This window comes from Scylla paramamosain, chromosome 23 (genome assembly GCF_035594125.1).
Source record: "Scylla paramamosain isolate STU-SP2022 chromosome 23, ASM3559412v1, whole genome shotgun sequence".
In the NCBI taxonomy this organism is placed as follows: Eukaryota; Metazoa; Arthropoda; class Malacostraca; order Decapoda; family Portunidae; genus Scylla; species Scylla paramamosain.
In genome coordinates, this window is record NC_087173.1 from 22,002,016 (window position 1) to 22,018,011 (window position 15,996).

The 15,996-nt window shown below is 39.5% G+C and overlaps 1 protein-coding gene and 1 long non-coding RNA gene across 5 annotated transcripts in view; one reads left to right on the forward strand and one right to left on the reverse strand.

Moving 5' to 3' along the window:
• Positions 1-6,449, forward strand: part of LOC135112423 (cadherin-23-like) — a 103,267-nt gene extending 96,818 nt beyond the window's left edge. For 3 of the 4 annotated variants that reach the window (XM_064026882.1, XM_064026885.1, XM_064026884.1), the window contains 7 exons: positions 323-468; positions 709-890; positions 1,205-1,428; positions 2,011-2,199; positions 2,586-2,658; positions 2,947-3,102; positions 4,152-6,449. In XM_064026882.1, the coding sequence (XP_063882952.1) occupies positions 323-468; positions 709-890; positions 1,205-1,428; positions 2,011-2,199; positions 2,586-2,591 (747 nt within the window). In that variant the 3' untranslated portion in view covers positions 2,592-2,658; positions 2,947-3,102; positions 4,152-6,449. The remainder of the gene's footprint in view (positions 1-322; positions 469-708; positions 891-1,204; positions 1,429-2,010; positions 2,200-2,585; positions 2,659-2,946; positions 3,103-4,151) is intronic. The other variant, XM_064026883.1, reaches the window with a different exon arrangement.
• Positions 6,450-6,650: 201 nt separating this feature from the next.
• LOC135112426 (uncharacterized) lies at positions 6,651-15,211 on the reverse strand. The gene is made up of 4 exons (XR_010274385.1): positions 15,124-15,211; positions 13,795-13,906; positions 10,992-11,165; positions 6,651-7,325 (listed from the first exon to the last, which is right to left on the reverse strand). It is a non-coding gene; the product is annotated as an uncharacterized LOC135112426 (long non-coding RNA).
• Positions 15,212-15,996: the final 785 nt, after the last annotated feature.

Sequence of the window (15,996 nt, forward strand, 5' to 3'; positions counted from 1 at the left end):
ATTCTCTTTGTCATTGATCTAGTGAGGGAAGCCTTACAGAGGGACACAGAGAGGAGCAACCTACTTATTGAAAAAATGAATAACACTTGGACATCTTGCTGCTGAGTAAAGTTACTGGAAAAATGCAGTTGTGCAGTAATGATGGTGTTTTGGGTCATTGAAAGAGCCACAGGTGACTCAGGATTACTTCTGACTGCCGAAAACTGTTTGTTTTCATCAAGTGCACACCCATGATGAAATAATTCTTTATTGTATTGAGAATGTGAGTGAAGTATTGCAGTGAGGTGTTATAGACAGATTCTTACATGTACTTTGTTCATAGATTGATCCAGACACTGGGGTTATTACTGTGGCCTCTGCTCTCAACCGGGAAGAGAGGAGCACCTTCAACCTCCTCATTGAGGCTTGGGACAACTACCAGTTTGGGTATGCAACTGGGGAATCCAGGAATGCCTTCATGCAGCTTGGGTGAGTTAAATACTTGTGTGTGTGTGTGTGTTGCTTTTTTATTTTCCATGTCTCATTTGTCATGACTAAATGTTTAGAGTAAATAAGATGTTTAGTATAATTTCAGATAGTGCAGTTGCTCCCTATGATATGTTGTCCTATGGTATTATGGTCTGTTATTTGTATCTCCTATATAGAATATATCATTGTAGCAGGGAATATTATAATCAGAGTGACATAGATTACTTGCTGCTATTTCAGTGTGACAGTTGCTGACATCAATGATGAAGTGCCTGTGTTTGAGGAGCGGGAAGACTGCACCATGATTACCGAGTTTCACCAGCCTCGGGAAACCATCACTGTGGTGCATGCCACTGATGGTGATGACATAAACTCACCCAATGGCAGGATCCTTTTTTCCATTGAAGGTGGAAATGAGAAAGGTAAGGTTTTGTACATCCTATTTAAAATTTCTTGTGGCATTGTATCAAAGTTGTGTGGATAAGGAGACAGTTTCATTGTGAAGGCTGGTGTGTAGAATTTACAAGAAACATGTTAAAACCCCATCAGTGTCTTGTTATTTTCAGATACTATTGTATGGTTTAGATTATTTACACATGCCAGTTAGCCTTACCTCTGCTTTGGGTGATGATAACTTTGAAATATAATATTTTACAAATTGAATGATGTGCAAATGAAATGTACATCCTTTAGGCTATGCTCTGCAACACTCATCACATCATGTTTTATATTTCAGGTCCGTTTGAGATCCGCAATATAGAAAAAACAGCAGCTGAAATATTTGCTGCCAAGCCCCTTGTTGGCCATTATGGAAACTATTCATTGGAGGTTCAAGCACAAGACAGAGGATTCCCACCAAACTCTGTTTTGTCTCATATTAATATATGTGTACTAGACTTGAATGACCATGCTCCACAGTTTGTCTCTCCATCTGAAAATGTTACAATCAAAGTGCCAGAGGTTTGTATACTGCGCTGCCTTTATGTCTTTTTGTGCATCTATCCTTATAATCTTGACAAACAATAAGTTTTTATGTAATTTCATAGGAGAAAATTTGGATTAAGATACACAAAATATGTTGCATTGTAAGTTTCAGTTCCAAAGGATTTGCTTTCTTTAAAATTATGAACTGTCACCAATATATATAATTGTAATTGATTCAAAGAATGAAAATGATGCATATATTCCACTTATTTTTGATTTTATTTTATTTTTTAATTTAATTTTTTTTTTATGTCAAAGTAACAGTTTCAACCAAGAAAGTTGTCAGTATCATGACAATCTAGGAAATCTATCTATTTTATCCTAACTCTTATCTCCCTCTGAGAGCATTTCCTATGTGATAGCCATGACAGAACAGTCTCCATCTCCTCTAAACTCATTTTGCAATAGAGATCATTATCACTTAAGTAGACAATAATGTAAATTATTGAACTATAAAATAAGACTTATTCAGTTTTACCAGTAATTTTACTGATTAATTTACACTGTAGTTGGTTAATGATAAGTCTTGGGATATTTACTTTAATATGTTTGTTACAGAATGGTACTGTTGGGAGCCTGGTGATACAGGTGAGAGCTACAGATCAGGACATTGGCATCAATGGAGCAGTCCGTTACAGGATCCTAAAAGACACTTTGGGACACTGGCAGACCTTCACCATAGATCAGACAACAGGAGCCATATTGCTGCAAAAGCCTCTTGACAGGGAGAGACAGAAGCTCTATGAGGTGAGTCTTTTGACTTAATATTTTCCTTGTAATATCCAATTTATTGACAATCCACTGTAGGGTATGGAAAGGCTGCAGTATGTAATGTATAATAATATTGACAATGGTATGAGTTACTTCAGGATCCTTAGTTTTGCAAACTCTGTGTTATATGTTTCTCAGGATGTTATGAAATATTGGTATGATATGAGTTTCCACTTTCTCTCTCTCTCTCTCTCTCTCTCTCTCTCTCTCTCTCTCTCTCTCTCTCTCTCTCTCTCTCTCTCTCTCTCTCTCTCTCTCTCTCTCTCTCTCTCTCTCCACTATTATGGTAATTGTATTATGTGTGTTATCTGCTGTGCTTGGATTTACACAGTTATATACAGTTTGGTTTTGTGGGTTTGCAGGTTTAGTCAAAACTACAGACTACATAGCCAAGATAACTGTTCTAAAGGAGAAAGAATGTATTTAAGAAAGTAGGTGAGTTGTTTGATCCAGTTAAGGTGACAATGTAGCAGTGGTGTTTTGTATCAAAAAGAAAACAGGATTTTGCCATGCCTTCTCAAAAATTTCAGGACTTGCTTTCACTACCAACTTTTAACATTGTTACCTTGCATGCATGTTCAACAAAAGTCAAAGCTAATGAGAAACTTGCTTTTATAAAACAGCTTGCTACCCAACAAAGCAAAGGATTATATTTATTTATTTATAGCCTTTCACTATTCCATAATTCAAGCCAGTGAATCTAATCTCTTTCTTTCTATACAGATACCAGGATATGTGACCACCACCACCACCCCCACCACCACCACCACCACCACCACCACCACCACCACTACCACCACCACCACCACCATTGGAGTCCCCTCTCTAGTTGGACATTACGGCCCTGTTGTGTACCCTGGTGGCCTTCATAGTTGACCGGTGAGTATGTATATTTGTTGAGGGTTGCTGTGCTCTCAGTCACTGTCTTCCGAGGCTACAGAGAGTTTCTCCTGTTGATACTGTAGAAATGTTGTGTATCTGTCAGAAGAACCATAAAAAACTCTCTTGAAAACCTGTGTCTCTTCAACTAGAGGCTTTGGGAAGTAGTGGAGGTGTGGCCAGACTTGTTTCAGAATGTACCAGAAAGTCTAACCTGATTTTCTTGTTAATATTGGGATTTTTATTGGAGTTAAAAGGAAGTTTGATATTTTATCAATATTTATTTATTTGGTGAATTCAATGAAGTTTGACATAAAGTTATATTCAAAGTATTTACAAACACACACACACACACACACACACACACACACACACACACACACACACACACACACACACACACACACACACACACTACAGGTCTTAACCAATGCATCATAAATTTTTGTGTATAGTTATTGTGCTTAGTATTTTGTAAACAGCATCTTTAATAATTCTATTGCATGCCTAAAAAAAAAAAAAAAATTCAAGCAACATAGCTTAATATTTGTGTTTGTTTATGTGCATGGCTCTAAATAATATATGTTTGTGTGTTAGTTGGCTTGTGTGTGTCTGTGGTTTGCTATTGGTTCAGTACATCTGTGCCTGGCCTGGTCTGAAACGTGGCTGCTTTACAATGTTTTCTGGCACAGAGGAAGAAATGGTGTGCTGTTCTTCTGTTTTGTCCTGACTGAGAAGCTGTTGTGCTTTTTTTTCCTTGTTCTGCGTTGCTGTGCTTCAAGGGGTAGACTTGCCTGTCCTCCATTGTCCTGTGTCTGTCATGCTTGTTGTATAGTCAGTAAAACACCTTTTGTTCTGTCTTGCCCTGAATGGTCTGTTGTGCTTGTTGTGTCTCTCAGATCTTCCACATTCTCTTCTTCTCTTATTTTTTCTGATAATTTCATTTGACTTTAATTCTTTTCATCTATCAACACCAATATACCACACCACACCACCACCACCACCACCACCACCTGCATCACACTCAGACTTTCCTTTCCTCCACTTAGCTGAGTGCAGCTGTCGGTGACTGCAGGAATGGACCTCAGATGGCGGACACAACAGCATTACCAAGTCAAGAAGTTGTCCAGTATTTTATCTCTGCTCTCAAACAAGCAATGACCAGTGGTGGTGTTGTTCATGTCTGGCTTGTGTGTGTGTGTGTGTGTGTGTGTGTGTGTGTGTGTGTGTGTGTGTGTGTGTGTGTGTGTGTGTGTGTGTGTGTGTGTGTGAGTTTGTTCATCCATTATGATTTGAAGAGATTGTGTTTGTATTTTTATTGTGGGACTCTGTGATTATACTTTGAAATGATACGGCCTTAAAATTGACCTTTGACCCTGTGTGGTAGTGGAGTGAGGCTTGTGACAGTTAGGAATTGGTTGTCAAAAAGTGACCACATTGGTTTTTCCTCAGTTGCTTTAGCCATGAAAGTTCTATTCCTTGTGTTCTTTGTCATGATGATGTTTGATTCCCTTGGTTTCCAATTGGTTGCCTTTGTGTGAGTTTTGATCCAGTCATTTACTTCCCTACTTACTGAATTCCAGGAAACAAAGGGATTGCTTGCTCCTTTTGCTTCCTTGTGGACAAATTCACTGCTAATAGTTTGTTATTTGGAAGTTTGATTGAAGGCTTGTTCCTCCCTCTCCTCCACCCTATGACTACTTGATGCTATCTAGTAAAATTCTTCGCAATGATGTTTTCCATGCCTTCGCTGCCCTAAACCCTTGGAAAGCTTGGAGGGGTCCCTCCTCTTGTTCTTCAAAACTGCATTTCTGTGCTTGCACCTTGCCAAGTCAAACTCTTTCAACTCTGTGTGTCAACATGTAATAATATTACTTCTTGCTGGAAGTTTGCCTACATTCAGCCTGTTCCTGAAAAGGGTGACCATTCTAATCCCTCATACTACTGTCCTGTTGCTTTAATTTTCTGCCTATCTGAAGTTTTTGAATTTATCCTCAAAAGGAAGATTCTTAAACATCTATCACTTGACAACTTTCTATCTAATTGCCAGTATGTGTTCCATAATGGCCAGACAAAAGAAAACATGTGTTCAGTGGCTTCAGCCACCACCAATGGTCTCTCTCTTTAAGATTTCCTGCTTAACTAATGTTTAAGTATCTCATTACAAAGATAAGAATATAGATATCATAAAGATGGTTATTTATATTGATTAGCATATTAGCATTATGAATGTTCCTGTTCATATGATTATAACTATCAGCAGAAAAAATTGTATAACATGTGTCATTCATTTACTTGAAGCTGCATTGTCAAGGAAGCTTGATACACTTTTCAGTGATGTGTTTATGTGCTAACATATGTGTGCTTGGAGCATAAAAGATAGTCTACACTATATTTTGACAAATAAACAGTTGGTATGAAAAAATAACTTTTACCTACAGCACTTACTTAATTTGCATTTGGGCACCATCTCTTTGAAAATAGTCCATTTGAGCAGCAATACAGCAGCACATTCAGCACTGTTGTCACCCCTGAAACTTATTCTGGAAGTGTTGTTCTCTAAGCATGTCAAGCATCTACTGTTTGTGCAGAATCATCTCCACAATGGACAGAAGAAGCATCAGGCCAAAGTCTGTCAGGAATTCTGTCAGCCAGCCATGAATGACCCAACCTTCATGTCAAAGGACATCTCTGGGAACAAAATTTGGGTTTACAGGTATAACCCCCTAACCCAAACAAGTCTTTACAATAGAAGAGTCCAGCATCTCCATGCAGGGCATGAGGCAGGTCTGGAAAACCACTAAGAGCATTTTTATTCAATGTCTTTGAGATTCATAGGATAGTTCATCATGAATTCATCCCCCAAAAAAGATCATCAACTGCCAGTTCTACTCAAGTGTTTTGAGGCATCTGAGGACATTAATTTTGGCAGATATGGCTTGAAATGTGGTGCAAGGCTAAATGGATGCTCCATGATGATGATGATGATGATGCACCCTCTCTTACATATCTCTTATAATGCATGGGCTTCTCAGATGCATGATTATCCCTTTGCAGCTGCCCTACTCATCAGATTTGGTACCAACCCTTGTGACTTGTGTCATGCTCCCCACATGGACATTCATTCTATGGAAACAATGAGAAATTGATCTCAAGATGAGATAAGTCTTTAGCCATGACAAGTTGTAGCCAGCCAGGGATTGAACCTCTCACTGAGAGAACACAAGGATGACACCTTAGACATTGAGACCATGATGACTGTCAGGTCCCAAGTTCAGTTTTAGGACATTTATACTCCTAATCTCTGCACTTTTTTTTCCTGGAAATAATAAAGATGCAGCTGAAGGGATGCTCTTTTGACACCATGGGGTAGGTTCATTAGATTAGATTAGATGTGATTTACTTTAGAGTTTTAATGAAAGCAATGGCAAAAAAAGACTATGGTTCCAGCCTGTGTGAGACAACCCTCAAGAATTTAAATATTTCCAAACTACTTATAGCATTCAGATTGTTCATGGATACAACTGAAGGTAATACAAACATAGGAGTTGTAAAAATATTTTTTTAAATAATGAATTAAGACTTATACAGTACACAAACATTCATTAAAAGACCACACTGAGCCACTGTTTACACAAACAGCTGATGAATGCTCACTGTTGATGTCACTATCAATGGTGGCAGCTGCAGCAGTTACAGCTCATTCTTCTCACCAAACTTGCATCACTGTGTATAGTGCTAGTGATGTTGGGATTGGAACTGCACTTGCTACCTCGATATCAGTGTTACAGACATTTTTACAATTTGTTGCGGACCATCCATGCAGTAGGCTTTAAATTCCGTTAGGGTATGACTCGCAAGCAAGCTGATCCCAGGCACTATACGTGATTTGCATCAGAATACTGCACATTAGTGGCGAGCTGACTGTAGTCACCACAAAAGAAATCTATACAGCAAAAATGCAGGTGAAAAGCACATATGGAAAAAATGTGGATATATTTGAGTTGCATATCCATCATGTGCTAGAACACAGTCATCATACATCTCACAGCAGCTGAGACGCTTGTGTAGCTGTTCATACACATCCAACACCAGTGCTGGTCCAGCTGCCACGGAAGCAGCATCCATAACTGACGACTCCATCAGGCTTCACGCAACCCATCATTGACTAATTTTGGATGCTTACAGTTTTGTTGCTGTGCTTTACCATAGGTCACCAGGAGCTGAAAATGAAAGAAAAAGCACATTCATTGGCATAGCTGCAGCAGGGAGTGTTAGTGATATATATGGCAGCTGATCTTGTGTTGACCCAGAAAGCCATTTACCAGCTTAAAAACTCCACTGTCACCCTCCTGCCTCCAGGCTTAGCATTAATGCCCCCCCCCTGAAAAAAAAACTCTTAAATCCCCCCAAAAAAGTTTAAGTGGTTATTTCAGGGGGTTTTAGAAAATATATTTTACTAATCAAGATTTAGTTGTATATTATATTGATAATTAAGGTCTATATATATACATACACATTAAAATTGTAAAATAGTCAAGTCTGTCCCATTAAATTCCTAACCTGTATCAGCATGACCTAAACAAGTGTGTGTTCTTCATTAAAAGAGTGTCAAAATCTTTCAAGATCTAACTCCCCTTGTAATTTCTTGCACCTAGCCAAAAAACATCTCCAATAACTTTGCTTCTTCATGGCACTACTGCCATCTCATCTATTTCTAAAGCTGAACTCTTCACTCAAACCTTTGCTAAAAACTCTACCTTGGATAATTCAGGGTTTGTTCCTCCGTCTCCTCCATCCTCCGATTACTTCACGCTACCTATGAAAATCCTTTGCAGTGATGTTTTCCATGCCCTGGCTAGCCTTAACCCTCAGAGAGCTTACAAACCTGATGGAGTCCCTCCCATTGTTTTCTGAAACTGTGCCTCTGTGCTTGCACCTTGCCTAATCAAACTCTTCCAAATTTGTCTATCAATATCTACCTTTCCTTCTTGCTGGAAGTTTGCCAAAATTCAGCCTGTTCCTAAAAAGGGTGACCATTCTAATCCTTCAAATTATCGTCCTATTGCTGTAATTTCCTACCTCTCCAAAGTTTTGAATCTATTCTCAACAGGAAGATTCATAAACATCTATTATTTCACAACCTTCTATCTGATTGCCAGTATGGGTTCTGTCTAGGCCACTCTACTGGTGATCTTATGGAGTTCCCTACTGAGTCTTGGTCATCCTCTTTTAGGGATATTGGTGAAACTTGCTGCTGTTGGCTTGTGCCTATCAAAAGCTTTTAATAGAGTCTGGCATAAAGCTTTGATTTCCAAACTATCCTCCTATGGCTTCTATCCTTCTCTCTGTAACTTCATCTCAAGTTTCCTTTCTGATCATTCTATTGCTGCTGTGGTAGACAGTCACTGTTCTTCTAAATCTATTAACAGTGGTGTTTCTCAGGGTTCTGTCCTGTCACTCACTCTCTTCTTATTTTTTGTTAATGATCTTCTGAACCAAACTTCTTGTCCTATCCATTCCTACACTGATGATACCACCTTGCACTTTTCCATGTCTTTTTTGTAGACATCGAACCCTTCAGGAAGTAAACAATTCTCACAAGGAAGCCACAGAATGCCTGACTTCTCAACTCTCTAAAATTTCTGATTGTGACCGAGCAAACCTAGCAGTGTTCAATGCACCAAAGACTTAATTCTTCCATCTATCAACTCGACACAACCTTCCAGGCAACTATCCCCTCTTCTTCAGTGACACTCAACCATCCCCCTCTTCTACTGAACATCCTCAGTCTGCCCTTCAGTTATAATCTGAACTAGAAACTCTTCATCTCATCTCTAGCTAAAACAGTTTCTATGAAGTTAGGTGTTCTGAGTGTTCTCCACCAGTTTTTCTCATCCCCCAGCTGCTAGCTTTGTACAAGTGAAGTGTACAATAGTGAAGAGTAACAAGGAAAAGAAGTAAGAATATATATAAGAAGAATATATATATAAGAAGAAGAAGAAGAAGAGAGAAGGAAAGAAAAAGAAAAAGAAAGAAAAAAAAAAAAAGGGAGAAAGAAAGGAAGAGGGATTAAGAAGAAGAAGAAGAAGAAGAAGAAGAAGAAGAAGAAGAAGAAGAAGACACACACACACACAAAGAGGTCGAGGGGATTAAAGACAGCTCTTCATATAGATGCTCTCTCTCTCTCTCTCTCTCTCTCTCTCTCTCTCTCTCTCTCTCTCTCTCTGAAAGTTTCTCTAATATCAAGTTTTCTCAGTTGATGCTGATGATGATGATGATGATTAGAGGAGGAGGAGGAAAAAGAACAAGAAGAAGAAGAAGAAGAAGAAGAAGAAGAAGAAGAAGAAGACACACACACACACACACACACACACACACACACAAAGAGGTCAAGGGGATTAAAGACAGCTCTTCATATAGATGCTCTCTCTCTCTCTCTCTCTCTCTCTCTCTCTCTCTCTCTCTCTCTCTGAAAGTTTCTCTAATATCAAGTTTTCTCAGTTGATGCTGATGATGATGATGATGAGAGGAGGAGGAGGAGGAGGAGGAGGAGGAAAAAGAACAAGAACAAGAACAAGAAGAAGAAGAAGAAGAAGAAGAATAAGGAGGAGGAGGAGGAGGAGAAGAAGTATGTGTATTTGTAATTCATATAAATAATATATATTGAAAGTTGAAATTATAACTAGATCTCTCTCTCTCTCTCTCTCTCTCTCTCTCTCTCTCTCTCTCTCTCTCTCTCTCTCACTTAATTAAAATTCTTTCTGGTTAATCTTCCCTCCCCCCGCCCTCCCTCTCTCTCTCTCTCTCTCTCTCTCTCTCTCTCTCTCTCTCTCAAAGGATTAAAGAAGAAGGAGGAGGAGGAGGAGGAGGAGGAGGAGGAGGAGGAGGAGGAGGAGGAGGAGGAGGAGAGAGAAAGAGAGAGACAATGAATTTATATATTGCCACAAGTCATTTAGCCAATAAGCCAGCAGCAGGAGGAGGAGGAGGAGGAGGAGGAGGAGGAGGAGGAGGAGGAGGAGGAGGAGGAGGAGGAATAAGTAGGAGGAGGAGGAGGAGGAAAAAGAAGAACAACAAGAACAAGAACAAGAAGAACAAGGAGGAGGAGGAGGAGGAGGAGGAGGAGGAGGAGGAGGAGGAGGAGGAGGAGGAGGAAAGAATGGATGAGATAAGGAACTCAAGTTAAGGAAACAAGTGTAAATAGATTAGGATGGAGAACAGGTGAAAAGGTAACAGCCTCCTACACTGATGCAGTCATCTGGAAACAGCACACTCCTGCCTCTTCTTAATCTTGCCACACAAAAATCTCTCAACCAAGAGATTTTAATCTTATTGCATTTTCAATACAAAGGATGTGAGTTTAGTGCCATTTAGTTTAGCGTAACAGAGGCATACAGAGTTGTACTACTGAGGACTCAAACAAGCTGTTTTTGACAAAATATCCAAACCCTCCCTGTTTGTGAGGAGAGATACACCATGTTTTTGTTAGTGTTTCAAAGGGAATTTGATGTACCCACTCACACACACACAATCTCCATTACTTTGTACCACATTGAGCTGCCTCAACATCCACCTAAATGCTGACAACATCAAACACAAAGAAAGAGATGTTGAATGTTTTCCGTTGCTAATATTTTTGCAAGCATCTGGTTATTTCTTACAACATGTATCTTGATTGCCCCTTAGGATGTGATGAGACCATATCTGGTCTCTTAGACTAAGTGCGCATGCACGCACACACGCACACAGCTTAGGCTCATGCCCTGTACAATACAACTAGGTAAATACACACACACACACACACACACACACACACAGGAGGGTAAGACTGCTAGCCTTGCACTCCAGCCAAGAGACAAGATGACAACTATTCAGCTAACATCCAGTACCTATTCACTGATGGGTAAACAATGCCGTCCTCGGCACGCAGACTCTGCCTCCGGGTGATACCTGTGGATTTGTCCGTTGTTGTGGAAATACTCAAGGCCCTTCAGTACTTCCCTAAGTGCTGTGGCGATAACTGCCTCGTCAAACACTCCGTGCCTGCAGCCTGTACTCTCATCCTGCAAGAAAGGCTTGTTTAATGGATCACTGATGAAAGGAGTGCACTTTTATTAGGAGAATTTTCAAGATGGTAAATATGTACAGTCAAAATGTAGTATTGTATGCAAGAAATGTCATAAGTGTAATAAAGGCAAGTACATATATCATATTTGACAGTAACTATGTATGGTTAAAATGTAATGATACATTGTAAGGAGAAATGTCAGAGTGTAATAAAGACATATATATTATGTTTGACAGCATATCACAATAGAAATATTACATCTCCATTTCATGACAGCATATCTAAGAAACAAGTTTTCAGTGTATTAACCTAACCTAACCTAACCTAAAAATCAAGGTCTAATCTTTTCACTTTTTTTTTTTTTTTTTTTATCTTCATGTTTTGTCTGTTATTGAAGCATACTAGCTTTGCATATTTTAATGCAGTGTGATTGGCATCTCATGTAGTATTATTTTATTATTTATTTTTTTTTACTTCCTGTACTAATGAAACACTTTTCAGTGAATGATAATACTGTCACCTTGTGGCAACACAAGAGCTTGTAAGTACAGTATGAAGTGCACCCATTGTGTTTCTCTTGAGGCCAATTCTGATCACATTTTCTTTTGTGTTAATGAAACATCATGTCAATGAAATTCTCTGACATTCAGCTTTCACAAAAATACTGTATCACAGTTTTGGGATGAGAGATCCTCTGAAAATCTTCCAACTTCCATACCACTCTCTTCCTTTTGAATTCACACATGCTTTACATCCTTGGTTTGAATTAACAACATTCCACTGGAAGGAGATGCCTCACGTTCCCTCATCTCTCTTTGTTTCACAGCAGGCACAGATATGCTGTCGTGGCACTGTGTCCAGCAGGAAGCCGAACGGGCGCAAGCCCAAGACCGCAAACCCGGCTTCGGCCACAACAGCATAACTACACCCACTGTGAAACAAAGACAGATTAGAATGTTGTGAATATGAAAATATTTCATTACCAGTCATTCTCTGAAGTATGACAAGTGATTTATCCATGGAGTTAAGTACAGAAAGTACAGTAACTCCCTGATAATTAACATGAGAAGACAAATATTCCACACACACAAGTATCAGCAGGCCAACATAACAATCTACAACCAGCAATAGCTGAGAAAATTGTGAAAAAAATCTACCATGTTAAATATGCTTTGGATATAATACAGAATGCCTGGAGACACCTTTTATGAAGATCAGTATGAGAATGTCCAACACTGGTATTAGGAGTGATATGTTGAAAAGGTGTTCTTGAATAATCAGCATACTTGTTCACTGACCACTTTTGGTGCCCTTGTTTTGAAAGAAAGTTTCGTCTCACCCTGAGACTGAGAACTTTGAGATACGTACTTTCCATATTTTCATTATTTTCAACCAAGATCATAAAGATAGTGTGTGCTTATATAAAGTGTTTCAATGATAACCATTGACTGTACCATTATATAAGATAGATAAAGGATTTAAATATACTTGTTAAAACTTAGGAAAACAGACACAATTAGTTTCTTTACGTCATCAGCGTAAAGCGAGAGAGAGAGAGAGAGAGAGAGAGAGAGAGAGAGAGAGAGAGAGAGAGAGAGAGAGAGAGAGAGAGAGAGAGAGAGAGAGAGAGAGAGAGAGAGAGAGAGAGAGAGAGAGAGAGAGAATGATAAGATACTAACTCCTGAACTAGGATGAGATAACAGTACAGTTAATATACCTATCAGCAATGACTTATAATGTGATGTCAGAGGGCAGATGTTGTGATAACATTCCATCTTTGGTAATTCTTCTTTTATAAGTGTTGTGGCCAAGATAAAATCTCACCCCATTGGCCAGTCACCAATAAGCCTCACTAAGCCAGTCACCAATAAGTCTCACTAAGCCAGTCACCAATAAGCCTCAATAAGCCACAAGTCATTTAGCCAATAAGCTAGTACGAGGAGGAGGAGGAGGAGGAGGAGGAGGAGGAGGAGGAGGAGGAGGAGGAGGAGGAGGAGGAGGAGGAGGAGGAGGAATAAGAAGGAGGACGAGAAGGAGGAGGAGGAATAAGGAGGAGGAGGAGGAGGAGGAGAAGGAGAAGGAGGAGGAGGAGGAGGAGGAGGAGGAGGAGGAGGAGGAGGAGGAGGAGGAGGAGGAGGAATACAAAGGAAAGCCAAACAGCAACAAACCTTTTGGTCCTTGCAAGGCTGTTTGGTAACTACTTCTAACTAGCTACAGTGAAGAGAGACAGGACAGCATAGCAGAAGGCTCCTCCCCAGGAGGAGGAGGAGGAGGAGGAGGAGGAATAAGAAGGAGGACGAGAAGGAGGAGGAGGAGGAGGAGGAGGAGAGGAGGAGGAGGAGGAGGAGGAGGAGGAGGAGGAGGAGGAGGAGGAGGAGGAGGAGGAGGAGGAGGAGGAGGAATAAGAAGGAGGACGAGAAGGAGGAGGAGAAATAAGGAGGAGGAGGAGGAGGAGGAGGTGAGGAGGAGGAGGAGGAGGAGGAGGAGGAGGAGGAGGAGGAGGAGGAGGAGGAGGAGGAGGAATAAGAAGGAGGACGAGAAGGAGGAGGAGGAATTAAGGAGAAGGAGGAGGAAAAAGAAGAATAAAGTGAATGAGTGTTGTGGGCATAGCATTGCACCAGTACCTGCATAAGTTAGTAAAGCTGTGAGACACCTCACATGCCTTGCCTGTCACCGCTTGTGCCGGCTGGCAATGCAGAACACAATCTCCAGTACTCCGTGGTTAGGGTGACAGTTCTGTGGGAATGGAAGATGATTAGATTTTCACTCATATCAAGTTGAATTGGTTTAGCTGACACACACTCTCTCTCTCTCTCCTCTCTCTCTCTCTCTCTCTCTCTCTCTCTCTCTCTCTCTCTCTCTCTCTCTCTCTCTCTCTCTCTATCTCTCTCTCTCTCTCTCTCTCAATTGATTGCAAAGACCACAAAGATGATTAGCAGAGGTTTTCGTGAGTGATTCTCCTGTTAGTAATGTAGGAATGTTAATTTGTCACTAAAACCATAAAAAACATCTTTAAAAACCTGTGCCACTTTGAATAGTGCCTTTTAAAAGTGTGTTTCTCCCATCAGTACAGTAGAAATGCAGTTATTTATTTACATTTTATATAACACACACACACACACACACACACACACACACACACACACACACACAGAGGTGGTCTGGCAGGGAAGTGTTATGAGAGATGTATAAACCCATAGCAAGGCAAGGCACACAGCTTTCACACTCACCTCACACTCACAACACACTTTCAACACCTTAACCTTTGTTGGGGAAGAAAATCACTAAAATATCACCCTTATTCTCACTTATTATCAACCTTAACTCACTTATTACCACCCTTATTCTCACTCACAACACTCTTTCTTCGCATTAACCTTTGTTGGGGAAGAGAAGCACTAAAATATTATCTCCTACGAATTTATTAAGTCAGCACTCAGCACTTTAGCCCTTGATGGAGACGAAAAGCACTCCTCCCCTATCCTTACAAGAGCACTCACTAAAATCTTATGTCCATATACCAAAACCAAACACAATTTTCCCCCTCACCCTCACACTCACTCACTCAAGCCCTTAAGAACGTAAGAAATAAGGGAAGCTGCAAGAAGCGACCATGCTTACAGATGGCAGTCCCTCTGTGAAATATACCTAAATATTTCCATGTTATTCCCAGATTTTTAAGCTTGTACCCGTTATTTCTTATTCTACCCTGGTTGCTGATACTAAATATTTTGCTTACATCTCCCTTGTTATAACTCTTATTCCAATTAAAGACTTGTATCAGGAGAGAGAGAGAGAGAGAGGGTGCCTATCCTGTATAACATAATAAAAATATTCCCAAAAGGAAGCCCTTATGTAATCTCAGATATCTTAACAGTCACGTCTCCCAGCGCTGTCATTTTGCCAACATACATTCCTCATTCACTTCACAATAAAATTTGACGCTAACTTACCCGTTTGAGGTGAAATAACGAAGATTAAAGAGCGATTAATATATCCACTGCACTACACTCGATCGGCTTCCAACTAGCCTACTCCCACGTCGGTTATTTTATTTTATTTTTATTTATTTGCTTATTACTGTTGTTTTTTTCACATAAATGTTTGTTTTGAGTTTTTGTTTATTTAATTTTTGGTTGTTTTGTGTTTTGTTCTGTTTTATGAGTTAATTATTTTGTTGATCTCGTCATTCATTAATAAAATTCTTGATTCATTTATTTGCTTTATTCTTGTGTGTGTGTATAATTATATATATTTTATAATGTTAAGAGTTAATTCTTTTTTTCTTGTGTGTTTTTCTGTTTTTTCTTCTGTTTTGTGTCTCGAAAAAGAAAATCAGATTATTTATTTAATCTTCGAATGTGGAGCAGTTTTGTTTATTTATTTATTTAATTTTGCCTAAATCAATCGTTTTTAATTGCAGTTTTCAGTAGAAACGTTTATTCTGGCTTTTTATTATGTTTATTTCTCAGTTTTGTGACTATATTATATTTTTTGAGACTTGTGAAGGCTAGCTGATAAACACTGACTACTAACCCTTTAACTACTAAGAAACACGATTTATCTCTCTCCCTCGCCAGCCTCCCTATTGCCAACTGTCTTCCACATCTACATAATCAGGAAACCATGTCAAAAAAACTACTTATGGGATGCTGGCGTTAACCATATAACTGGGTAGCCTATCTCCACTCCTTCGCCAACATCTAAACACAAACCTATCTAGAGTTATTTTAGGATTATTTACCATGACGAAATTGTTATATCAAGTTGTTTTATATATTAAAATGTTACCATCATGCCCACATACACACACAAAACCATTTAAT